The 25,785-nt window shown below is 46.4% G+C and overlaps 4 protein-coding genes across 5 annotated transcripts; 2 read left to right on the forward strand and 2 right to left on the reverse strand.

The window, feature by feature from the left end:
• Positions 1-2,662: 2,662 nt before the first annotated feature.
• Positions 2,663-3,740, forward strand: LOC117836476 (germin-like protein 3-5). Its single transcript, XM_034715911.2, has one exon. It carries the CDS (start codon positions 2,768-2,770, stop codon positions 3,449-3,451), a length of 684 nt encoding a protein of 227 aa, XP_034571802.1. The 5' UTR covers positions 2,663-2,767; the 3' UTR covers positions 3,452-3,740.
• A 7,142-nt stretch (positions 3,741-10,882) lies between these two features.
• Positions 10,883-14,037, reverse strand: LOC117840426 (indole-3-acetate beta-glucosyltransferase). The gene is made up of 2 exons (XM_034720931.2): positions 12,524-14,037; positions 10,883-11,940 (listed from the first exon to the last, which is right to left on the reverse strand). The coding sequence occupies exons 1-2, from the start codon at positions 13,202-13,204 to the stop codon at positions 11,146-11,148; spliced, it is 1,476 nt and encodes a 491-aa protein (XP_034576822.1). The 5' UTR covers positions 13,205-14,037; the 3' UTR covers positions 10,883-11,145.
• Positions 14,038-14,864: 827 nt separating this feature from the next.
• On the forward strand, positions 14,865-18,254 carry LOC117838917 (uncharacterized protein At5g01610). 2 transcript variants are annotated; one of them, XR_011897076.1, is made up of 4 exons: positions 14,865-15,527; positions 17,133-17,182; positions 17,372-17,460; positions 18,023-18,254. XR_011897076.1 is itself a non-coding variant. In XM_034719115.2 (3 exons), exons 1-2 carry the CDS (start codon positions 15,000-15,002, stop codon positions 17,151-17,153), a joined length of 549 nt encoding a protein of 182 aa, XP_034575006.1. In that variant the 5' UTR covers positions 14,870-14,999; the 3' UTR covers positions 17,154-17,182; positions 18,023-18,254. The 2 variants fall into 2 exon arrangements, 1 of the variants encoding a protein (XP_034575006.1); XM_034719115.2 differs by lacking the exon at positions 17,372-17,460 and having other exon boundaries at positions 14,870-15,527.
• Positions 18,255-18,433: 179 nt separating this feature from the next.
• On the reverse strand, positions 18,434-22,688 carry LOC117838916 (uncharacterized). The gene is made up of 4 exons (XM_034719114.2): positions 22,087-22,688; positions 20,620-20,721; positions 19,571-19,837; positions 18,434-18,882 (listed from the first exon to the last, which is right to left on the reverse strand). Exons 1-4 carry the CDS (start codon positions 22,612-22,614, stop codon positions 18,682-18,684), a joined length of 1,098 nt encoding a protein of 365 aa, XP_034575005.1. The 5' UTR covers positions 22,615-22,688; the 3' UTR covers positions 18,434-18,681.
• Positions 22,689-25,785: the final 3,097 nt, after the last annotated feature.

The following is a 25,785-nucleotide window of genomic DNA, read 5'->3' on the forward strand; positions in this document are numbered from 1 at the left end:
GTAGCTGCAGCAAGTTGTCCGAACAAGCTGAACATTTCCTTGAACAAGCTGAATATTTCCTTGATGACAATCGAACAGGAAAGGATTGTCAGATTCAGCTACAAGATTAAAACTAATATGAAGGAAAGTTGATACACTTGTTCTTAATAATGAATAGTTGAGTGCACAACTCATCTTAAGGACGAGGGATGTGAATAAGGACAGATTCTTTTTCGAGAAAGTTACGTGAAGGAACTCTTATTCGATAAATCCAACGCCGGACTCTACGACTGACCGGCCGGGCCAGCCGCCAGCGAAGTTAAACTAGGAATGCATCTCGTTGGCGAGTCCTTGTCAGCAAAACCCACCAGAAAGCTGCATGCTCCCGTGCAGAACACTTCCCTCTGGACCGGTCGTGCACTCGTGCATGTGTGCAGCTATTCTGTAGCCAGATCGTATTGACTGGAAGCTGGTTAGTTATGGCACGAGTTGTGCTCGAGCTCTGTTCTTACACTCCTACAGGGAGGCGTCATCATCTTCGCTTTGGCCACTGTTTCGTCGTAGCAGCAGTTTCCTTCTTCTCTTTCGTTTGTTTGTCGGGGGCTCGTTTGACAGGGCTATGACTGTGGCTGAAATGATTCCGGCTGTGGCTCCTCTGGTGGAGCAGCTTTAAAGGTAGAGCTAAAGCGGTTCTAAAAAGTATTTGGCAAAACAGCTTCTCCTGTATTTTTATGAATGGATATGAGAGGTCAAATGTCCAATATGCTCATGGTTAAGTTTGAACCAGTGAATTGCACGCTTGAATTAGTTATAAATTGGGTTCATTTGAAATTCTAAAAAATAAATGAAGAGAAATTATTATACACACAACTTTTAGTTACCCTCGATTTATAGAACATTTTTTATAAAATAAAAGAGATTAATAGTGAATTATACAATAACTAAATTTTCCTTCTATATTTATTTTTTCACACATCTTTTTTCTCGTTCTTGTCCGGTGCCTTTTTTTCTTTCTTATCTTTTCTATCCGACTGCTCTTACTTTCCTTCTTATTTGCTTCCTTATCCACTGGCTGTTGGAACAGGAGCACCACCACGGCACCATGCGCTCCCACGCAGCATCTCTCCGAGCTCCGGCCAGCGTCACTGCTTTCCTCCTGCTCTGCTCTGGCCGCGCCTCGTGACGCCCCCCATCTCCCTGCTCGGTCCACGCGGCCCTGTCCCGTGCGGCCTGCCGCATCTCCACTGGGGCTGACGTCCCTCGCCGCCATGGACGCGCCGTCACCTTCCTCGTCGGCATGGGTTGCCGCTACTCTTCCCTAGCACGAGCTGTCGACGAGCATCGCCAGGGCAGGATATTTTCACCAAGCAACATGGCAGGTGAGGGTGAAGTCGTGGGGAGCTACTTTTTTCAGCTTCCTGTGCGCAGTTCATTTCGATGTCCAGCTTCGGTGCAGCTTCACCCCGAAGCCGTTTTGGCATGGTCCATTTGGTAGGGCTTTAGGTGGAGCCAATGGAGAAGCACCTCCGAAACCCTACCAAAGGGAGTCTAGGTTTGAGCGTGCGGCTGCGGCTTGCCTAGCGGTTGAGATCCAGAAGGCTGTGTCAATAACACTCCGCTGAACTAGCTGCTCCAATCTCAAATATCAGGCACGCACTGAAACTTGTCAGCTTGGTATCTCTTACAAAGCACTGAAGCTGGATAGGCAACGTCCTGAAGATACAACTATGTTTCGCCGACACAGCCCCAGGGCTCCTGAACTAATCATCCTGCGTTCACTTGGAAGCTGCAAACTGAAATTGCCGTACTCTGTCCATTTTCTAATAACTAGTTACTCCAAAGCCCAAACTTGTTACCTCATAGAGAAATGCTTCTCTCTGCTCAGCACGGTAAAAAAAAATTAATTTTATTTTTATAAAATTGTCTCTCTTGCCAATAGGTTTAAAAGAAATTAGACCAGATTCTTCTTGGCTACGTGTTTGAATTTTGTTCATTTTCATCTGACCGACGGGAGAGACGCCGATACAAGGCTACAAGCTACGTAGCTAAACAGATAAATTAAATTAGAATTATCTCTACGACAATAATCCACTGTGCCTGCTTGCCTCCTTGACCCACCAACAAAACCGTAGCCGCCGGCTACAGATGTTGAAGCCAACTTAACTGACGGTGGGAGAAGTGGACTGCCAATTCTGAAACTTGTTCTGCTAGCCCTCTGTTACTTTCGAGGTGCAGTTTGAGCAAAATGTTTTCTGGCCGTTATATTAGCATAGCATGGATAGTGATTTATGGATCAACTCGAAGCTGTAGCCGGAGGGAATTGACTTGGAACAAGAGCACAAAGCCACAAAGGTGCGTAGCCAAGTGCAGTACTCCAGCGAGTTTTCTATAGCTCTCTCGATGTCTGCATGCAGAAACAAATATTGCCCGGTCCTTAGCAGCCGGTATGGCATTGACTGATAAAGATTTTGTGGCTGAAAAAATCAATATTCAAATATATTATGAACTAATTAGCTTGTTCTAAATTGTTATATAGTTAAAAACAAAACTATCTCCACGTTCCATCATGTTAATACAAAAGGGCTAAAATCACTGAACTTTGACATCAATGCATTTCATTACATGGCTAACCTGTCCTACAACGGTAGAATCCATGCATGCGTCCCTATATAAAGGGCACAATGGTTCACCAATCCATCCATCGCTGCTACCTCAGCTCTCCAGTCTCCACAACCACAACACACTAGCTAGCTGGTTATTCACTAGAGCCAGCTCCAGTCCATTAGCGATGGAGCACTTCAACTACAAAGCCCTAGCAGCATTGTCCGCCACGCTGCTTCTGCTGCTGGCACCTCACCTCATGGCCGCCGACCCGGACCCTCTCCAGGACTTCTGCGTCGCCGACCTCAACGGCAAGCCCACGGTGAACGGCTACCCGTGCCAGCCTTCCTCGTCGGCCGGCGACGAGTTCCTCTTCTCGACCAGGATCGCCAGCGGCGGGGACACGCTGGCCAACCCGAACGGCTCCAACGTGACGGAGCTCGACGTGAACGAGTGGCCCGGCCTGAACACGCTCGGCGTGTCCATGAACCGCGTCGACTTCGCCCCCGGCGGCACCAACCCGCCGCACGTCCACCCGCGCGCCACCGAGGTCGGGATCGTGACCCGCGGCGAGCTCCTCGTCGGCATCGTCGGCAGCCTCGACTCCGGCAACCGGTACTACTCCAAGGTGGTCCGCGCCGGGGAGACCTTCGTCATCCCGCGCGGCCTCGTGCACTTCCAGTTCAACGTCGGGAAGGAGGAGGCCACCATGGTGGTGTCGTTCAACAGCCAGAACCCAGGCATCATCTTCGTGCCGCTGACGCTGTTCGGGTCCTCGCCGCCGATCCCGACGCCGGTGCTCGTCAAGGCGCTCCGGGTGGACGCCGAGGTCGTCGAGCTCCTCAAGTCCAAGTTCACCGGTGGGTACTGACAGCCTCCTGCTGCTCTTATGATGGCTTCGCGCGTGGATTTATCCGTAGGGAATTGGTGTCGATCGGATCAACAACAATTTGGTATTGTAGCTATAAATAATGTCGATGAAAGGAGTCAGAACACGTATATTTAAGCTTTGTTTTTTTAAACCTATATTTAAGCTTTGGTTAAGAAGCTAAGTGTAATATTATGGAATAAGTCAGGATGGCCTCGAGGTTCACTACCTAGTCGGGGAATTAAATTGTATTTGCTCATTTTTCATGTGTAATGTAACAAATGAAACTGTATATGTGTGCTTTTCTAAAGTACGATTGTATCCAAGAAACCAATGCGATGGATTAAATGTTTTCATTTTTAAAAGAAACACAATTCATCGGGTGCACAAAAGCACCCCAAATAGCCACCATCTGCAATACGTGGGCTCCACCAAAATGCAAATTCTTTGCATGACTAATTGTGCAGAACAGGGTTTGCTCGTCAGACATACTGGCAAGATGAGGATAGGACCGCAGCCTGACTTGCCTACTCTGTAGGTTTACGATGGAGACAGCGCACCACCTCCTAGCTGAATGGCGATTCACAAGACGCTTGTGGATGTGACCTCCTGGACCGCACAAGGGAAACTTGCTCCAAACGAATGGCATCAAAATACGACATGTCTGGAATGGTGGTCCAGTATCACAACAACACCAGGAATTTCACGGAAGGCGACACGCAATATTTCTCTTCTAATCATATGGGAGATATGGAAGGAAAGGAACTCATGAATTTTCCGACGCCAAGAATCGTCTGTACCATCGGTCCTCGCAAAAATCAAAGATGAGGCGAACTAGTGGATTGCAGACGGTGCAAAGAGCCTTACGAGTCTTCTAACGTGAGAATAAGCTCAAAGTTTTGTTCTTTTTCATTTTCCCTTTATACCGGCTAGCCGACTGTATTTACCCCTCTTTATCAATGAAATAGGCACAGTCTCATGCCCATTCGTTAAAAAAAGAAAATATAAGAGATTAGATTTCATTGATAGATACAAGTGCATTTACCTGCTGGCTGCATATCTTTTTAAGAAGGAAAAAGTCTGTTTTACTCCCTCAACTATTTTTAATATTCCACCATAATGGAAAAAATGTCCCGGCAGTGAAATAAAATGTTTCTAGGTAGAGAATAAAATGTTTGCAATGTAAGTCTAAAAATATATATTCCAGCTGCCAAACAAAATGTTCCAGATAGACAAATAAAATGTTATGATTTTATTGCATTTTTTATTATCGAGGGAATCCAAACTGCTGGATTTTAATCCAGTGATTTATCAACAGATAAATAGATAGCCCATTTTTCATTTGTCAAATATCTTTAAACAAACCTAACCATATATCAATTCCGGACCTAGAATATATGTTTAATCGTATTCATCATGATGTGGGGAAAAACCTTGAAATCTCTACTCTCAATAAGATTCAGAATGAATGAGCTTTTTGGTCTTCATAACTTCACTATGAAACTATAAATGGAGCTAGTCGGGGAATTAAATTGTATTTTTCTCATTTTTCATGTGTAATGTAACAAATGAAACTATGTATGCGTGCTTTCAAAGTTTGATCGTGTCCGAGAAACCAATGCAATGGATTGAACGTTTTCCTTTTTAAAAGAAAAGGTAGGAGCTTGGATTTCATTCATAGATACAAGTACGTACAACCAAGTGCATTTACCTGCTGGCTGCTTTAGGAAATGGTGGGAGCAAACGCTATTTACCTGACAGGTTTTTTTGGCAAAAATCTGTCAAATTTTTTTAATTTTCCAGCATGATGGAAAAAATGTTCCGACACTGAAATAAATGTTCTAATAAGTAGAGAAATAAATCATTCTTAAAAATCTGGATGTCACGGATTTGCAAAAGTTCCGGTCTAAAACAATTTATATTCTAGCTATGAAATAAAATGTTCCAGATAGACAAACAAAATGTTCTGATTTTATTCAATTTTTCCATCATCGAGGGAATCCAAACTGTTGGATTTTAATCCAGCGGTTTATCAACGGATAAATAGATAGTCCATTTTTTATTTGTCAAATATCTTTAAACAACCATATGTCACTTCCGGACCTAAAATGTATGCTTCATCGTATTATCATAATATGGAGAAAAATCTAGAAATCTCTACTCTAAATAAGACTGAGAATGAATGAGCTTTTTGGTCTTCATAACTTCACCATCACCAAACATGGCTCAAGTTCATATAAATCAAAATCTGAGTGTGGCTTGTGAGTTGTGATCCCTTGCCCGGTCCTACCTGGCATGGGTCCGCCCTGCCGGTCATGTTGACAACGACCTGCTTTGTGCCACAGGAACCGCCTGATCTAGCTCGCTATGGGGACATTTTTTTTAAGGAACGGCTACGGGGACATTTAGGGATGGAAATGGTCGGTAACGATAGGGAAACCACTTTCGCTACTGTATTTTTTTTTCAGGAACGGAAACGAGAGCGTGAATGCCGGTCGGGAAAATGAAATCGAAGATGTCGGAAACAAAATAATTTGGTCAGGAACATGCCAATAATGGTCGGGAACCGGTATAATCAATCAGGATGATTGATGGACTGAACTCTAGAAAAACAATTATTTGTATAATTTAGTTATCACAAAATACGTGGAAACAAAAATAAAGAAATTGCAAAGGAAAAGAGAAAATACAACGAAATGGCCAAACTTGCATCTTCGGTGGATTTCTAAGCCACGAGCATGCACAGGCTGACTGACACGCTTGGTCATTTCGTTAACCGGGAAAGCAGACCGATCTTTTGGAAAGCTGGCCAGTGTTGCTATACGGGAAAAACCGGGAATAAAATCGGGAATTCGTGAGTAAAATACAGGAACGTTCCTGTTCCTGATAAATATAGGGTGCCGGTTGGGATGGGATTTCCCCGTCTTGTTTTCGTCTCTAGAGATATTTCTATACGCCTCTTCCTATCCTTTGCCCCACCTTGTCGTAGACCCACTCATGCGTTCCTCATCCGCCTTTGAGGCCTGGTTCACAGTTGTGCAATAATTAGTTTTTTTATTTGAGGTCTGGTTCACAGTTGTGCAATAATTAGAAGGGAGGCTAGGAAGATGAGACTCAGCCCACGTTTTATATGCTCAAAATAAAACTAAAAAAGTATAAAATAATCCATAACCATAGATAACCTATCCACAAGTCCCAAGGACCATTGGCGAGCCGGTCCAGTCATAAACCAAAGCAAGCACCAAGCATTGAATGCTTCAGTTTTCGCATGCTCCATCTATCTCATCAAGTGATCACATCTCATACCCTTAAACCTCGCTCCCCTCTATAACCACCGGCTTCCACGGTTCCACCTTTCCGCAACGCCAGCATGCACGAACTCGTCCAGGCTCCGGTCGGAGCTTCCGCTGACCACAGCGCGAGCCCTTTCCCTCCACTTCCCCGCTATCTCCCTCTTTGCCGACGCGCGCTCACCCTCATCCATGACAGCGCGCACGCACCTATTTACTCTAGGAGAAGGAAAAAAATGTTTCGCATGAGAAAAGGTGTTAAAGAAAAAGCAAAGAATGTTCCTAGAGGTGTGATAGAATGCATTCCACTTGCATATGAGGCATATAATCTTTTGGACTTGAACCTAATTTGCACTTTGCACCTCTCTGGTCAATTGAACGTACATCGTCGTCGTTTGCGTTGTACATTTAGTGTTGAACTAGGGTAGTCCTAGTCAAAAATTCTAATATACAATATGGTATAATCCAACACACAATTTGGATCCAACTACAAAATTCCCCAACAATTCTGTATACAAGTGAATCTACAATCACAATTTGTAATTGAAAGCTGGATTGTGATGGAGTAGAGTACAATTTAACAGAGGGATTAATAAATAATAACCAGAAGGTCAATTTTCAAGCTAGGCTAAGTAACCCTAACAACTGAATCACATCTCAATGAACTATGGACACACCAATCAATCATTGAATCAGTGAATCCACACTTGTAATTTGCAACCAGAAATCAGGATTGAGTACACCGTTAGGAGATTTGTCAATTCTAGATGGTTCTAGTGCTGCAGTGCCCGTGTCGACCGTCGGGGCATAGGTACCTGTGCCGTGCACGAAGCTGATCGCTGATCGGACTAGACTTACTTACCCACTATAACAAAGACTTAACCCATTGACTTGACTCAAGCTTGCAGCCTAAGGAAACTTACTATCTAAGGAAGTGGTTGCCTATACTAATGCTAGTAGATAGGCAAAAACACAAGGATTACTGCTAACATACCTATCTCAATCAAGAACTCCATATCACAACTATACTCTTTTTTTCTTTCGAGCAAACACACCATACAAAAAATCCCTACTTCGTAGATGGCTAGATTACACTAATCCGTATGGGCAAGATTACCCTAGTCCTAGGGTACTTCAGCGAGAGAGCAAGAGGGACAGCAGCAAGTCTGCTTGGAAGGATTAACTACATATATGGTCCGCAGGTATAAGCAATTATCAGCCTATTCCAGGAGAAAGCCACAGATCACAGCCTACTATAGGGTGAAGGCCTGCCAACTATTTACTCAAATGGTAGTGGAAGGAACAACTTGGGCCTTGTTTACTTTCCAATTTGGGAGTGGCAAAATTGGCATTTTGCCATAAATACGCAACTGTAGCGTTTCGTTTGTATTTGTGAATTATTGTCCAAATATTGACTAATTAGGCTCAAAAGATTCGTCTCGCAAGGTACAACAAAACTGTGCAATTAGTTTTTGATTTCGTCTACATTTAGTACTCTATGCATATACCGCAAGTTTGATGTGATGGGGAATTTTCTTTTTGCATAGTGTTAAAGTTGGGAGTTTGGAGGGAAGTAAACAAGGGCTTGCTGTTGGTGGGGAGAAAAACAGAAGCCACAGATCGTCTGGCCTGCTCCTACGTAGTACTTATTCCTTACACTATTGTGCAATGCTATAGTTATTCATTCGTTCCACACACCGACAATAATTGCTTCTATCTCTGCCCTCTCCAAAACCGAGTTATGAGGCCCATGGGTCAAAATGGCCGTGTGGTCACTCCACCAAAGGTAGCATGTATGGGAGTCCAAACTGCTAGCCAACTTAAATAGTCAGGGTTAGAAAGTATTGCAACCTTGGGTTAACCTTTTTACGTGAAGCGAGGGTAAAAGCATAAGCAGGTTCCAGTGTAGGTGAGGTCCACTCAGCGTGCAGAATGGGCATGAGCCGTTTTTCTGGACTGGGTCGTTACATTTGGTACCAAAGCACGCTCTCGCCGTGTCACAAGCTCAGGCGGGTCAAGTGCGCGGGCATGGTGTGCATGACGCGTGGGTTCTGTGTGGACACGATATGGCACATGCACCGATATTGGATGTACGGACATGGCTGGGAGAGTAGGTCCTGGACAATTGTCCTGTATGGGTAGGTTGGTTCGATAGCTCGACGAGTACGTCGAGTCCTTAGGGTGGGAGTGTTGTGAGACCCATGGGTGAAAATAGCTATGTGGTTACTCCACCAAAAGTAGGATGTATGGGATAGTCTCAAACTGCTACCCAAGTGAGAGATAGACCAACTTAAATAGCTAGTGTTAGGAAGCATTGCAACCTTAAGTTAACCCTTTTACACGAAACGGGGACGAAAGCGTAAGCAGGTTGCAGTGTAGGTGTGATCCACTCAACATGCAAAGTGGGCATGAGCCGTTTTCCTAAGCTGGGTTGTTATACAAGTTATTGCTTCCGCTTACGTGACAGAAGTTCCCCCGGCTAGTCCTGCTGACCCAGCAGGCCGATAGCATATTGATTGCTCCATGGCTTTTCCCGCTCCTGTGGTTTCATATTACACGTGTCTCACGTAATCAGATACCGATTCAATTACTTGATATTCATTTTATAAATATGTTTGGATTAAATTGATCACTGTCCAATTAAATTCAAATTATCTTCTCTAAATAAATACTACAACTGTTTGTCGTTTCGTGCATGGTGGTCGGCTGAGTCAGAACCGAACGCGAAGTTCAAGTTGGTGACGACTTGTAACTTGGTGAAGCGCGTGGTTTGCGTGTATCAATCACGGTGATGTCCTCATCATCCTTTCCTTCTTGAATTAGAGTCGTCCTCAACTCCATCCCATCATCCATCTCCTACAAAAGGTTAGTGACAAAGCAATGTGCAAGACAAAGGATGGTATGGCAAGGTGCATCATGATCAAAATGTCCGGCAACATTAGAATTGGTTGACAGAAAAGCACATTCTTTTAATTTATTTCATTCTTCGTAGCACAAGGTGAATCTAATGCATGTGCGGTCTTATCAATTTCAGCAAGCCGTTTATTATGTTTACTAATGTCTACAGGTGATATTCTTATGCATAATGTGTATAGTATTAGGTGCAGCGTTGTTGCGCCCCTTTGGATATGTCCAGTGTTATTATAATAGCCTTTGATTTGTTGGATTTACGATCTAAGAACACGATAATAGTACCCCTATCAGAAGAGCTTGATCGATGCAGATGACTACAGTAGTTAGAATGCTAAAACTGATGGGAGGTAAATGGTTGCAGGGATCCAAATATATTTCCAGAATGAATAAGCTGATAGTTTACATTTTCTAACCACCATAGGAACCTAATGAGACGGTTCATGCAAGAACACAGCAGGACCTGCCAAATTCCAAGATTACTTTATGAAGGAGACCAATTTTATGCAAGTAAAATGATATTAGGTAACCGCAATCTCATTGGTAGTGTCGATAGACAGAGCCACGCGCCCACGGTGATGAACTTGAGCATGTGATGGCTGATGAACTGATTGTGGACGTGCAGGAGCTCTCGCAACATGTTTGAACCATGTCGTACGAGGCTGACGCTACCGTAGCCTCTGCCCGCGCCCGGATGCAGGAACGCCAGCATATCCTTGAGCGGTCGCATATCCGCGTTGGGCTGTTGACATCGAGATGCTCCACGAAAGCCACGGCTGGCACCCCGCACGCGGTCGGCGGAGAGCTCATCGCTCATCTCCCTGTCACTCGTCCGTTGTGGCTTTATCCTTGGCACGCAAATCACGAGCTGTCAACCGGGGGCTTCGCCACTGGTGCAATGGAGCTCCAGGAGGCGAGGGCCGGGCTGCGACGGAGGGCAAGCGGAGGCAACTGGAGCGTGGTGCCGTCGTGCCGTTGCTCCCTCCAACGTCGCCTTGCCTATCGCAGATGATGCCTAGCAGGCAGAGTCGGCGGGACAGACGGAGGGCGGAGACCAGTTGGTGCAGAGGTAGGCATATGATGCTGAGCGTGGCGTCTGTTGGGAGGCTCAAGAACGCTCTGGAAACGCTAGCAGGGCGACGTTGGACAAATGAGGTGCCAGAGTCCATGGGGCAGCTTTCGTTATTGTGTTTGGTTGGTTGTATCATTTAATTCATGTATGAAATGATTTAAAATAATAATGATCCTTTTATTTGGTTGGATGAATTGGACCAACTCATTCAGGATGAGACCATCCCACTTAATACATTATTCTACTAATTAGAGTGAACCATATGCTACAAGTAAATTGGTTGAACCACCCCATCTAGGATCATCCATGCATGCATCATGTGGTGAGGGTGAGCGTCCTAACCCCAGCCACCATGTAATTGTGCCCGGCCGATCCGGTCATCACAAAACAAAGCAAGCCAAGCGTTGTCTGATCGCATCGCGTCATCACATCTCAGACCCTTCAGGCTCGCTTCCCTCCAGAACCAGCGCCTTCCACTTCTCCGCAGCGGCGCCGGCGCGCACGAACTCCACGAACTCGTCCAGGCTCCGGTCGGAGCTGCCGCCGGGCGCCACCGCCGCTCGAGCCCTGTCCCTCCACTTCCCGGCCGTCTCCCTCATCGCGGCTGCGCCCTCGCCCTCGTCCATGACGGCGCGCACGCACCGCTCCACCTCCCCGCGCGGGAACACCCCCGCGGCGTCGTCGCGGCGCGCGCGCGCGCCGGCGCCCCAGGCGGCCTCGACGTACCGCGCGTTGGTGGGCTGGTCGGACCACAGCCCCAGCGCCACCATCGGCACGCCGAAGCCGAGCGCCTCCAGCGTCGAGTTCCAGCCGCAGTGGGTCACGAAGCAGCCCACGGCAGGGTGCGCCAGCACGTCCAGCTGCGGGCACCAGCGCACGACCATCGCGGCGCCCGACGCCGCGGGGTCGTCGAGGAGGTGCCGCGGGAGGTCGTGCTCCTCGTTGGCCCGCACCACCCAGAGGAACGGCTTGCCGGCGGCGAGGAGGCCGCGGGCGAGCTCCTCCGCCTGGGCGGCGCCGAGGGACGCGAAGCTGCCGAAGGAGACGTAGGCCACGGAGCCGGGGGCCTTGGTGTCCAGCCACTTGATGCAGGCGTCCTCCGGGTTCAGCAGGTTGGCGCCGTAGGTGATCCGGCCGGTGGCGCCGGTGCCAGCGGCCGGCAGCGGCACGCACGGACCGATGGCTCGGGCCTTCATGTAGTTTGTCAGTCCAGCCAAGACCTATGCACAGGAAGAAGCGGTCGAGATGATTAGTCCGGTTCAAAGAAAAAATTAAACTTGCTCCGAATCTCTCATCGTACCGCACATATATATGCTCTGAAATGAAATTCATCTGGCGGTACCAGGTAGGAAATCAGTCTTACTAAAAAATTAAGAAAAAATCTACTTTACTATCATCATCAATTCACTTTGTCTGTTTAATAAAAGTTATGCTCGATTTGTTTCCTGAACTATTTTTCTTTTTTTATTTCACTATGTACAAATTCTTTTAAGTTCAAATTTTATGAGCAGAATTAATGCCCTGTGTTAAAAAATGTATTAAGAGTTTTATGATTATTTTATAGGTTCGGAACATTTAATATGAAATTGATTTTAGAGATATCAACTTGCATGAATTGTAATAAAAAAAATCTGATGTGTTTATTAAAAAAATTAAATAGACAAAGGGAATGGATAAGGAAGCATTTTTAGTTTACATGATTTTGAATTTATTAGTCATACAAAAAACGTACTTCATATAGATGTGCGTTTTTTATATGACTAATAAATTCTAAGAAACCTGTAAACCAAAATGCGCACTCACCTCGCTCTCCAGCTCTTCGAATGAATTGAACAGCACCCAGTCATCTTTCCCCTCTTGAGCGAACTGTTTGAGCGCGCTCTCGGCGATCATTGGGTACGGCCCATCGCCAAACACGGACGACGGGAACTCCGACCTCTCCATCTCCGGCAGCCCCTCGAGGGCCTTGCTCCGGGCTACGCCACCACCACCGTCGCCGCCGTCCGCGGCCTGCGGCGGCGGTACGGCGAGCCTCCCCTGGTTGAAGTGGTAGTACACGGCGCTGACCGCGCACGACTGCGTGGAGAAGGGCACGGCGGGGAGGCCCATCCGCCGCGCCACGGGCGGCACCCACTGCTCGTACGAGTCGTACACGACGCACGTGAAGCGCTGCTGCGCCGCCGCCGACGGCGACGACGACGACGCGCGCTCCTCGATGAGCGCCGCCAGCGACTCGGACATGGCGGCCGTCTGCTTCTCCAGGTACTCGCCGACGCTGGCTGCCGACGCGAACCCGCCCTCGTCGTGCCCGTCGGAGACGGCCTCGACCGCCGCCGGGCGCGCGTCCACGGCGGACGTCCGCGCGATGAAGCGGGTGGTGACGAGCGTGGTGGCCACGCCCTTGGACGCCAGGCACTTGGCGAACTGCACCATGGGGTTCATGTGGCCCTGGGCCGGGAACGGCACGACGAGGACATGCGCCATGGCTGCTGCTGCTGCTGCTTCTCTCCCTCGCAACAATGGGTAGGGGAGACGGGGATTCCAAGATAGAGCGAATGTTACCAGGGGGCGGAGGCCCGGCGACGATCACCCCGCATAACATGTGACGGCCGATAGGCACACTCTCGTGCCGTTTCGTTAAAAAAAAAACATGTGACGGCCGGGCAAACTTGCCGGATGCGTTTTCCCAGTTGTACAAGCTAGCGACACCTTTTGTCAGTGTGTGTGCTGGAGTACACCATTACGGTTAGTAACTGTTGTCCATAGTAGCCACGCTACGTGGATGAAACATGAGGAAAGCTCTCGCCTACGACTGAGACTACGAGGAGTGCATGAGCTGGGCCCCATTTGAACCTGGCCTGCATCGATCGACGGCCACTCTGCTGATTAGAGATTTGGCTATGCTTTGGCTTGGAAGGAATCTGAAAACGTGTGAAACGCCATGCTGATCTGGATTCATATGTGTATATGCTATGGATATTTTGAATTTAGCAGAGTGATGTACAGAGTTGGGTGCATTACTTCCAAAAAGTAACCATGCGTCCTTGCCTTAATCCGTATACCTTGCAACAAAGGTTGAGCGTTTACGCACCAGTTTCAGCAAACCTCTCGCAGGAAAACATTGGCAAGCACAAAATCTGAACCATAGCCATCAGTGCTGTGCTGTCATCTATCCCTCCTGAAGTCCGGATAAACGAACGAACGAACGAATGGCAGTTCCGCCGTTTCTTCTGTTTTTACTCTCTTTTGGGCTTCGTGGTAGGCTTATAGCCCAAGAGCTGTAGGATGCTTGTTTCGGGCCTCTCAGATCCGTCCGATCAGGCGTTCCCCTACACACACGTTCATCATTATATAGGCCCATTACGAAATCAGGCCTTCCCTCCTCAAAAGTAGTTTGCTACAGTACAGCCCAACTCGTGGCAATAACATTCCAAAGTTCAAACCCTGTGAAAGAAACGGCAATAGCAAATTTGGAAAATTCTAGTTTGCACTATCGAAGCATGCAAGAAAATGACCGGTCGGAGGTGGGTGCTGGTTTTGGAGCTGGTTGCACAACCAAAACAGCTTAGAGTAGAAATGTGCTCCCTCCATTCCAAATTATAAGTCATTTTAATTTTTTAAAAATTAAAACATCTCGATCAAATATATACAATAAAGCACTAACATTTATAATACCAAATAACTACTATTAGATTCTCCACTAAATATGTTTTCATATTATATCTATGTGCTATAAATCTTTGTAATTCTTTCTATAATTTTGGTCAAACATGAAATGATATGACTCTCCAAGTTGCAGTGACCTACAATTTGAAATGGAGGGAGTAGAATATTGCAACGCATACCTTTAGTAGCTGATCTGCGTGCCACGTGTATAGAAGAGTCGCAACGCAACAGCATATCCATCACTGGGATTCCGTCTGATCTGGGCTTGTGTTACTTGAAGCAATTTCTCAACTCCCATCGCTCTTGAGTCTTTGACCCTACAACTCTTTTTTAGAGTATTTGACCCTAAAACTATAATAGCAAAAAAAAGAATCTAAAAAATATAGAAAGAAAAACATTTTATTACTAGATCAAAACAAAAACAAAATGGCAAAGACCTGAACCCAAACCTCGTGGTTGGTTCCATTCCATATAGATCGAAGCATCGGAACCCAAACGGCCAAACCCACCACACCCAGACCCAGCCCAGCCGGCACCTTCTTCCCCGTCACGGTGATCCCACCAAGACACGCAGAGGGGGGAAGAAAACGTGCGCTCTCTCCGTCTCCTCCCAATGCGGCGCCTCGCTCTCCTCCTCCTGCCGCTGCTCCTCGCCGCCGGCGCCGCGGCGGCGGCGACCCCTCCCCCATCCCCTCCCACTCCAACTCCCACTCCGCCGCCGCCGCACAAGAACGCGACCCTCGCCGAGCTCCTCCCGCTGTACGGCCTGCCCCCGGGCGTCTTCCCGTCGACCGTCACCGCCTTCTCGCTCGCTGACAACGGCAGCCTCGCCGTCGACCTCGCGGGGCCCTGCTACGTCCACTTCGGGTACCTCACCTACTTCCAGCCCCGCGTCACGGGGGTGCTCCGCTACGGCTCCCTCTCCGGCCTCGAGGGCGTCCAGGTCCGCCGCTTCCTCTTCTGGTTCAACGTCATCCGCATCAAGGTCGACCTGCCCCCGCCGCCGAGCTACGTCTACCTCGACATCGGGTGGATCACGCGCAGGCTACCCGCCGCCGACTTCCAGTCCATCCACTCCTGCGAGGCCTCCAACCGCTGCCGCCTCTCCTCCGCGCTCGCCGTCGCCGCCAAATGGTTCCAGGTAGGAACAGTTTCCCCTCCTCGCCGGATACTTTGTTGTCACGTGCAGCCATTGGCATTCAGTCAGTTCCTTGTTTGAGCTTATCGGGTTTTCTGTGGTGAACTTGGTCCCTAATTACAAATTAAGTTCCTAACGAGCGACGTGCCAGTTCAATTTCCTGGCTATGTTTTCTTGTTGGGTCGTGAATCCGAGCAGAAAGGTGCCCGTACGCCACTCTTGTTCTTTCTAGAGGCTTGCTTGATGTCGATGGTAGTTGGTTTTGAGTTTTGACTTTCTATAGACTAGGGAGGTAGCGTGGTTGTGAAGGAAAAAAACCGAGGATTGCTTATTGCGGATAATCTGACATTGGGTATTAAAGGAACGGCACGTGATTGTAAAATAATATGCCTGACTGCATCCTGTGGAAGTTCTTCAGAGTGGTCCTAAGCATATTTTTTGTTCAGTATTAATGCATCATGTGCTGACTTTGGGATGGGAAGGTACTCCATTAGATAACCAGCGTGCTAAAGATCTCACAAAGTGCCATGACCATAGGCCATTCATCTGTCAGTTTTATACTAACCTTCTGCCACGGAGGGCAATTTAGGAGGGGACGAACCCCTCAAATCCTTACTTATGCTTGCTTGATGAGGGGGAGGGGGAAGGGCCAATCTATAGGGCCGCCCAATGCACAATTTTGTTTTGAGATCATGATTTGCTACCACAGGACCGGTATAGTCCAGAAACTTGTTTCTCCCAATGAGATTGAGGAGTGAGGTTGTGAGACAAGTCAAGTAGTGTCACACAATTACCCAAAGGAGATATTCTACCTATATGTGATTTCCTTATATTGTGACATTGTGTGATTGCCTGGTTGGTACCACTGATGGATTTGTAAGCTTATGAAACTTATTAGCCCTGCGATTGCTGAGGTTTCTTGAGTTGTCTTTGTGAACAAGTCCAAGCGTATTGCTCTACTGTTATTAGCCCTGTGGTTGCTGTGGTTTTCTTGAGTTATCTTTGTGCACAAGTCCAAGAGTATTGCTCTACTGTTCAGTTTACTGTTAGTTCATGGGTGTGCTTGTTTACACCATTTAATTGTAAGTTATATCAGTGAATTTTATTTTTAGTTCTCTCTGGTGGTATACTAGAAATACAGAATGTTGTGAATTAGACATGAAAAGGGCACAGTAAAAGATGAATGGAAATGAAATTGATTTACTGATTCAGGTATTCTGTAACAATATATTCTTGGTGACTCAATAGTGTCACTGGCTGAAGGACGGGCTCTTATTGCTTAGAGTGGTCAATATGAAATTGAAGAAATAGAGAAAAAATCCCATTTTATGATTTGGATTACTGATTCAACTTATGGGCAAATTGCTACGTCTAACAATATTATTTTGGGAATCTGACTTGCAACGATGGCATTTGATTTCCTTTTGAAATGATGCATGTGACCTGTAAACAAACTATTATGATATGATCTTTTCAGTATATAGGCAATTGATGTGCTTGGTTGAATGTCAGCTTGCAATTGATGACCTTTTTACAGCACGGTTTCTATATGGCATTTGATCACTATGTTAGTTTTCTTGATCTAAATTACTGTTTTGGTCCTTGCAGGACTTCTTTGCCCAATTTTAGGGGATGGGGAAGGCCCAGCATTGCATGAGGTAATATAGCATTTTGGTTATAAAGATTTGCATCTCCCTTGATCTTTCAATTTCATATTGCTAAATCATCATCTGTCTAATAATTTATGGCATTCTACCTGATAAGGGATATTTTGCTTACAAAAAAGTTTCAGTTGGCTGAAAACTTATTACTGGGGCATATGTCTGTTTCCTTGTTTCTGATCGCAGAAAACTGCTCTACCACTTTCTAGAGTTTGTTTCACTGATTCCCTCCTTTTCGGTGTGTGGGTGCCCATCCCACTACGCTCCATCCTGCAGTATGCATTTATTGGTTGATTCCCCACGAAACTCGATTCATTTATTGTGGTTCATTAGTAGCTAGTGTTCAAGATAGTGTTCTGATACTCTGCCATAGCGGTAACCTTTTCAAAAAAAAAAGATACTGCCATAGCAGTGAGATTATGGAGATGGTATTGGAATAGCAATTTTAACAGGAACTGCCATATTAATATATTTATCCCAAATTTGGTTCGGAATTGGTCCCAAGCTTGCCTTGTTGCTGGTGCCCAGTATCTGTTCACTTAAATGCTGATGCCGAGTGCACATACCAGTACTATAGTAGTGAGATGGGATCTAGCATGTGGCCTTCCAAACAAAGTTGAAGCCATAAAAAGAATGAGTTGTGATCAGATGAGCCACCGATTGTTCCTTCCTGCCCACTTCTTGATGCATACGTGGATCAGCAACTCTCGTCAAAAGCATCTAACAAGTGTTATCTTATCAACTAATGTCATGAATTTTCTAATTATATATGCCTCTAAATGATTCTGTTGATTTTCAGTAACTTTCCACTAACTTTATCCTCACAACTTCCTGTAGTTTCTCAGCCTTCGACACCTTGAGAGGATTGTTTGAGCCGTGGACAAGTGCGCTGCCGTTTGTTAAGATCTCTACAAGCAATGCAGCTAGCCAAGCTGCTGTCTCATTTGTACATTTGTTGACGTTTGATTGCCACGTGATCTTGTGGACTCTGTATCGGCTGCTTTCATCAACTTTGTTGGTGTTCCACACTTGAAAACAGGAGGCAAATATGAAGGTGCCTGTTTCGTCATTTGTTAGGAATCTTTAAGCAGTACCGCGAAAACAATGTTTGGTTACCTTCATTTGGCTATCGAGTTTCAGCTATTAAATAAAGATTGCAAAAAGAAAAGGTCGCAATTTCAGCACAAGCCTTGGTTACATGCAACGCAACCCAATTAGACAATCAGCAGTTCATGATACACCAGGGAATACCTAAGAGATGGTACTAACACTTAAATATTGTAGGAGTATTACAGTTACCTAGCACTGTCCGGAAGATTGGCGACCTGATGACATCCTAATGTTTACATAACTAAGAGATATTACATGTTAATAACAGTCCACAGCGCAACATTACCTTATTCCAAGGGTCGCTAAGAGATTCTGACGAGCTGTCAATAAATAACGACCCATACAAGGGCGGTACAAGTTGTACAACTATGCACAAAGCATGGAAGCTAAGTAGAGCTGGGGGGACGAGGGTCCCTGAACACTGATGAAGAACCACCTGATGCAGCGGGGGAAGGCGATGAGGCTACATAGTTCCCACCTGGCAATGATGCTGAGTGCAGGCCAGGATGTTGTCCTTGGTGCCCGCTTGCTGCAAAGCGTGATGGACTTGCCATAGAGAATGTTGCCGGACTCCTTGGAGTGTGGCCCTGTAACATCAGATGTGGTTCTTTAGCTGAAGAGAAAATTTTGTTTGTCTAATTTTGTCGTACTCCAATACTGTCCAAATATGGTACCTCTACCAGTACCATTCAATTTTGATCCCCAAACCAGTTCTTGGTGGTTTTCAAGTGAAATGGCGGTGGTTTTTCCTCCAAGTTGGCTTTTTTTTTACACCTATGCAGCTATGCTATGAAGTGGCCTGGGATGGAGTATCACTCTCTCTTCTCTGGCCTATATAGCAAAAAAAAACTTGGAAAAACCTGCTGCCATGTCACCTGAACCACTGAAAATGGCTTCAGGGCTCAAAATCAAATGGTATTAATGGTTGAGGTGCTAGATTTAGATGGCGTTGGAGTTGAGACTCAAACTTAGACAAATAGAAGAGTTGAGGTGCCAAGATAGGCTTATTCCAAAAAGTAATAGCGGGTGGCATCAAAGCAATCATTAATTCATTATATTCTGAACTTAGAAGTCGGAAATGGTAGATAAGCATGTCGAGCAGCATTTACAGAATGATCTTTATTTACTGTTAAGTTATCTTCTGATTTTGAAGTCTCACTCTTGCAGTTTGCTACAATCTACATTCTACGCACTTAGTGCCAAAAGCACGTGACATGGACAAAAGTAGATATGGATTTGCAACAAGACTATTTAATGACCATTCGAACAGCTTACCTGTAGAGAGCCAAAAGGCGACCTAACAAATGAGGCTGTTGAAGGAGAGATGCTGTGGAAGTGATGCAAGGGTCGCCCAGGAGTGCCCTGGTTGGAACCAGCATCTGAATCGCCAGCAACATCACCGAAATTGACATCAACAGTCATTCTGGGGCCCAGCCTGGAAATAGAACTTCCATCCGTTGCGTTTTCTGATGGCTGAGGCATAGCAACGCGCAACGAGGCATGCATGCTACGCCTTCGGATTTCCTCTTCAGCATTTAAAACCTGTTCAAACAGATAAAACAATGACATTCCATACTGACCACCAAGTTCAGTCAGAAAAGAGCAGCTAACCACCACTATGGCACTATTGTGTATCCATATATTATTTCATTCATTCAAACTAATGGACTAAGCGACAAGTATAGCATTTATCTAGAGATAGGAGATAGATATCAAGACTATAGAAAATGACATCTAAAGATCCCGAGAACCTTCTTATCCACAGACTAATCCAATTCAATGACCTTTTGTGAAGTTAATTGCAACTGTCCAATGTGAAGCATCTGGACGCACTGCCAATATGGCATGTGCAACAGAATGTTTAGGAATTGACAAAAGTGTTAAACTATTAAAAACATATTCGATAAATAATGATGAACGAGAATGAGTTTCGTATTTTTCAATGAGTAGGCATGCAACTCCCATTAGTTTCCAGTTTTCCCATCATTAAAAGCAAAGCTTCGGAACAACACAGCAACAACAATGTCTCGAGCAACACGAACTGAGCTTAATACTTCAACCTGTGTCAACTGAAATATGAGCTTGGATTGTTATTATTCATCGACACCATATTCAGGTGGGTATATCCACTTAACTGTTTTCCTGGATTGGAAAATTGTTCAATGGGGAAATATAATCCAGATCTACATCTTACAAAATTGGTTATCAGAAATCATAAACTTGTGTACAATCTGAAGGTCACTGGATACATATTCAACCGGCGAACATGCAATACTATAACCACAGACATTGACAAGAAAAAACATGGATAACGCAAATAATACCTGCTTCAGCATCTGCACAAGATCATGCTTTTTCTTATTTAGGATGTCCAGCTTTTCATTCAACTCTCTCTTCTTTTCATCGATTTGATCAGGATAACTCACCTGCAATAGATGTAAAACCATGCTGGTCTCAGTAACAGAGTAAGTCACAGTGGTCGCAACATAACAAACACAAAGCAACGGAGGTCGCATGTGTAGACACCCGTTCATATGCAAGCAATGTGTAAGGCTACTCGGTTATAGTCATACCTTTACATATGTTCCCCCAATACAGATACGCCAAGGATACATATCGGAGGAGCATCCGATTAAAAAAATAAAAGAAAAATCAGATACTTGGGCCAATACCAAGGCTCGTCAGACTTCATCTGGATACGGCCCAGTCCACAACAACCCCCTTATCACCCCCCCCCCCCCACCCCACCCCACCCCCGGCTCCCTGTGAGTCTGTGACCTAACCCGCACACCCGCCACCGGTCGCAATGTATGCCACCGGCACATCCCTCCTGCTTGAACTGATGACCTCCTCCATCTGCCAGCGGCAAATCAGAGGCAAGTCAGCAGCAACTGGTGAGTCCTCTCCCTTATTCTCTTTTCCTGTTTACAATCCTATCCCCCTGTCTCCGAGTTGCTTGACTTCTTCACCATCCCAAATGCGAGCTCAAGCAGCTGCCGACGATAAGCTCGAGCAGGCAGCAGCTGCCAGCGGTGCATGCTGACCACAAGCTGCACGGTGCACGTTTATCAACACCCACATGCGTGCAACGATCTCCACTACCTGGTGGCAGTTCTTCCCTGTTTCCTCTCCCCTTTAATCCCTTCCTGCCCCTTCTCCCATGTCCAGTAGTCAAATTAACCCTTGATTGATTTTTTTGGGGGCAAGATTGGATGGCAAGAACACGATTACAAGAATGCAAGGAAATTTCCTGCTAGGCAAATGCTTTAAGAAATTTTATATGCCTTATTATTTATTTATTAAAAAATACTAAAATGTATCCGTGTATAGGTTTTTTTCAGAAAATGCCATATCCGCCCGATACCAATACACGTGTACATGCTGCATAAGCCTTTACAACGTACCAGAACAAAGTAATCAAGCAAAACACATTCTTCTATGAGAACATTTGTGTTAAGTGGCAATCCAGAACACCATGTATTCTAAGTTTCTAACTTTTGTTTTATGCGAGATGATTAATGTTGAGTAATCTCAGAAGTTTCATCTTCACTGCAAGATGAAAGTTGGCTGTCCAGTGTTGGTCGGTGTGAAGATTATTAAGAATATATATGCTCTGAACTCATATTCCCAAACTGCCTCATCTGGGACCTCACACTCTCTTTGCCAGCAAGGTACTCTGCAATCTTGGAATGTAACGGGTTGCCTAAATTATGATTGTTGCTAGCAGTTAGCACAATCAAGACAATTGCAGCACAGGGATTATGAGAATCGAGAATTCGGACAACCCTCACCTCCTCCTGGTTAGCGTCAACGCCCTCACTTTCACCTTGCCCTTCTTCAGCATCACCATTGCCATCACCTACAACGACTATCTCCCCGGCATCGTTCATGTCAGCATCCTCCACAGCCCCCTCCTCCTGCTCCACCTCTTCCGCCAGTGCCTGCTGCTGCTGCTGCTGCTCTTCCTCCCCAGCCCCCTCTTCCGCCTGCTGCTGCTGTTCCCCCTCCCCATCCTGATGTTGCTGCTGCGGCTGCTGTCCCACTAGTTCCTCCAGCCGATCCGCTTCCTCTTCACCCCGTGCCTCCCCATCGTGCTCCGCCGCGCCACGACCGCCGTCCGCGCCCGCGGAGGACGGGGATCCGCGACGCTGCTGCTCCGCGGCGAGGCGCGCGATGGCGAGGGAGCGGTTGCGCAGGAGGCGGCGGAACCGCTTCACGGTAAGGGTCGGGCGGGGCGGCTCCCACCGGCGCGGGGCGGCGGCGATGCTGTCGCGCCCGCCGATGTGGAGGTTGCCGCGGTACATCGAGAAGGGCACCATCCTCCGGGTCCTGGCTCCTGCCCCCCGCCGGCCGCCGCGGCGAGTAGGGTTTGGTGGGTTCAACTCCGGCTGCGGCGCCGGCCGCAGGTTCAGGACTTCAAGGTGGGTCGGGTTGCGGTTACGAGTTACGACTGGGCCGTTTGGGCTTTTCGCGTTTTGGGGGTTCCTGTCGTTCGGGCCGGCGTTTCACTCACTGCCTGGCTTGCGAGCCCTGTTAAGGAATTTTTTTATTTTTTTATTTTTCTTTAACAATTTTGAGAAATAAATAGCCGATTCAAAAATTTGCAGAAACAGACCTCTACCACCGGATTAAACGCTACCGTCAGCTAAAAAATCATAAGAACTTGGATGGAGATAAACTTTATATGGAGATCTACAATTTCAAAAAATCATAACTAATTTATATGAACTCGGATGGAGATAAACTTCATATGAAGATAAACTAGTTGTCGAGGTCTACAATTTTCATATAAAGTTTATCTTCATCCGAGTTCATATGAATTAGTTATAACCCTTCTGCGATTTGATCCGGTGGCAGGGGTCTATTTCTGAAAAATTTTAGATCGAATATTTATTTTTGCAAAATCGTAAAAGTAAAAATAAAAAAATAAAAAAAATCCCTGTTAAGCGAGTGTGTGTTTTGCGCTGGATGGATTTGTTGTGCCTACCATGTTTGCGAGCCCACGGGCGTCTAGTACCCATGGGCTTAAAGCAGAAGACGTCACGTTTCCACTCAAACTGCTTTATTTCCTCCCACTGAAAAAAATACTTTATCTCCTCTCAAAAATCGTTGTATTTGTTTTCCGGTTCCAAAAGAATTTCTCTATTTTTCCACAACGGGCGATTCACATATGGCACGGTATCCTATCCATGTGCACAAGTTTATATCGAGTTACGCGACTGCCGGAACTCAAATCCAGTGTAAACATAGTATACCTTATCAAAATTGTTTTTTTATGTTGCCACCCTGAAAAGAAATTGCTTCATTTTGCCGGGACACATTTGATGATTTTTTCCGATCACTAAACCCGCACAGTTGCAGTTGTGAATCAAACACCTGCACCCATCGCCGCTGCCAGCCAAGTGCTCGAGGACAAACACAAATCCGTGGCGAATTTACGACCCGGGGGAGACCGACAGCTTGCCCGATCGGTCCTTGTCAGACACTATTCCGGGCAGGCACAGCGACAGGCGGCGAGCGGAAGGCTCCACACCACAAGAGTACCGGCCCTCGTCGTGTTCTTGCATGCGCGGATGCCCCCCGTGCACGAGTCCAGAAAGCCAAACGAGACGAACGATGCAACAAATTTTCCCCGCGCCGGCCAACAGACGCTTCGGTACTCGCGGCTGTCCCGCGCCGGAACGAGCCAAACCCGGAGGCCAGAGGGACTCATCTCTGTGTTCCAAGCTCCGGCCCTTGGCAGTCGCGCAGCCTGGAGGCTGGAGCCCTGGACCACACGTGGAGGAATGGAGGATGGACGCCCATGCGGCGCCAAGTGCCGGTGAGGTGAGCCGCCCGCTCCGTCCGGTCCCGAAGGAAGCGTGGCCGGCGCGCGGGCGCAGGCGCTGGCCTGGCCCCCCACCGGCCCACCCGGAACACGAGCTACGGATCGAGCTGGCGGCCGGCCGGCCGGATCGGGATCCGGCCATCAAGGGCGCGGCCGCACGGCAGGCGCCAAACGCCGCACCGCACCGCACCTACCTGCCAATTTAGGCCATGTTTACTTTCCTCCAAACTCCCAACTTTGACACTATGCAAAAAGAAGATTCTCCATCACATCAAACTTGCGGTACATGCATGGAGTACTAAATGTAGACGAAATCAAAAACTAATTGCAAAGTTTTGTTGTACTTTGCGAGACGAATCTTTTGAGCCTAATTAGTCAATATTTGGACAATAATTCACAAATAGAAACGAAACGCTACAGTGTGCATTTATGGCAAAATGCCAATTTTACCTATCCCAAATTGGTAACTAAACAAGGCAAGGGGAAGCCGCTGCTACGAAGCAACGACGAAACAGTGGCCAAAGCGGAAATGATGACGCCTCCCGACCGGTCCAGAGATAAGATAAAGAGAACTGTTCCGCACGGGAGCGCGCAGCCTTTTTGCGGTTTTGCTGACAGGGACTCGCCAACAAAAGCTCACTTTACTTTTACTGCCGGGGAAAAAGAAGGCGGCTGCCGCGGCCAATCGTGGAGTATGTCGAGCAAGAGGTTTTCAGGTGCAGTTTCAGTTTCATGGCTGAGGCTGACAACCGTTTCAGGTCCGATCGTCACCAAGGAAATATCATCTCGTCTGCTAAATAATTTAGGTGGTATTTGGATACGTAGACTAATTTTTAATTCGGGTCGTATCGAATATTTGGATACTAATTAGAAGGACTAAACGTGAACTAATTATTAAACTAATTGTATAAGGCGTGGCTAATTCGCTACAAGAATCTATTAAACCTAATTAATTCACATGATTAACACATATTTAATGTAGCATCGGTCAAATCATGGACTAATTAGGCTTAATAGATTCATCTCGTGAATTAAGCTTCGCTTATGTAATTGATTTGTAATTAACCTATATTTAATACTTCATTTAATACTTCTAATTAGTATTAGTTTAGTCCTGCCCTCTAAACGGGATCCTATAGTCATCGCTCCTCGACGGAGAAAAGATAGGCGCAGGCCAGGGTCTCTGTCCTGCAGCATAAGTGCTGCATCTCCTGCATAATTTAGGATGTATACTGCGGTTCTTTTCTCGGCGTCGACGTGTTTTCCTTTCCCCTGAATAATTTAGAGCCACACGAATTCGCAAACTATTACATGACGTATCCTGATGATACTTCAGTCGCCCAATCACCCTTGGAAATCGCAAGGTCCAACATGACTGCAGCTGGTGGGCCTGGATTGGTTCTTTTACTTATTTTTAAGCACCCGTCACATCGAATGTTTAGATACTAATTAGGAGCATTAAACGTAGACTATTTACAAAACCGATTACATAAGTGGAGGCTAAACGGCGAGACGAATCTATTAAGGCTAATTAGTCCATGATTTGACAATGTGTTGCTACAGTAAACATTTGCTAATGATGGATTAATTAGGCTTAATAGTTTCGTCTCGCTGTTTAGCCTCCACTTATATAATGGGTTTTGTAAATAGCCTACATTTAATA

This window comes from Setaria viridis, chromosome 9, assembly GCF_005286985.2.
Source record: "Setaria viridis chromosome 9, Setaria_viridis_v4.0, whole genome shotgun sequence".
NCBI classification, from domain to species: Eukaryota; Viridiplantae; Streptophyta; class Magnoliopsida; order Poales; family Poaceae; genus Setaria; species Setaria viridis.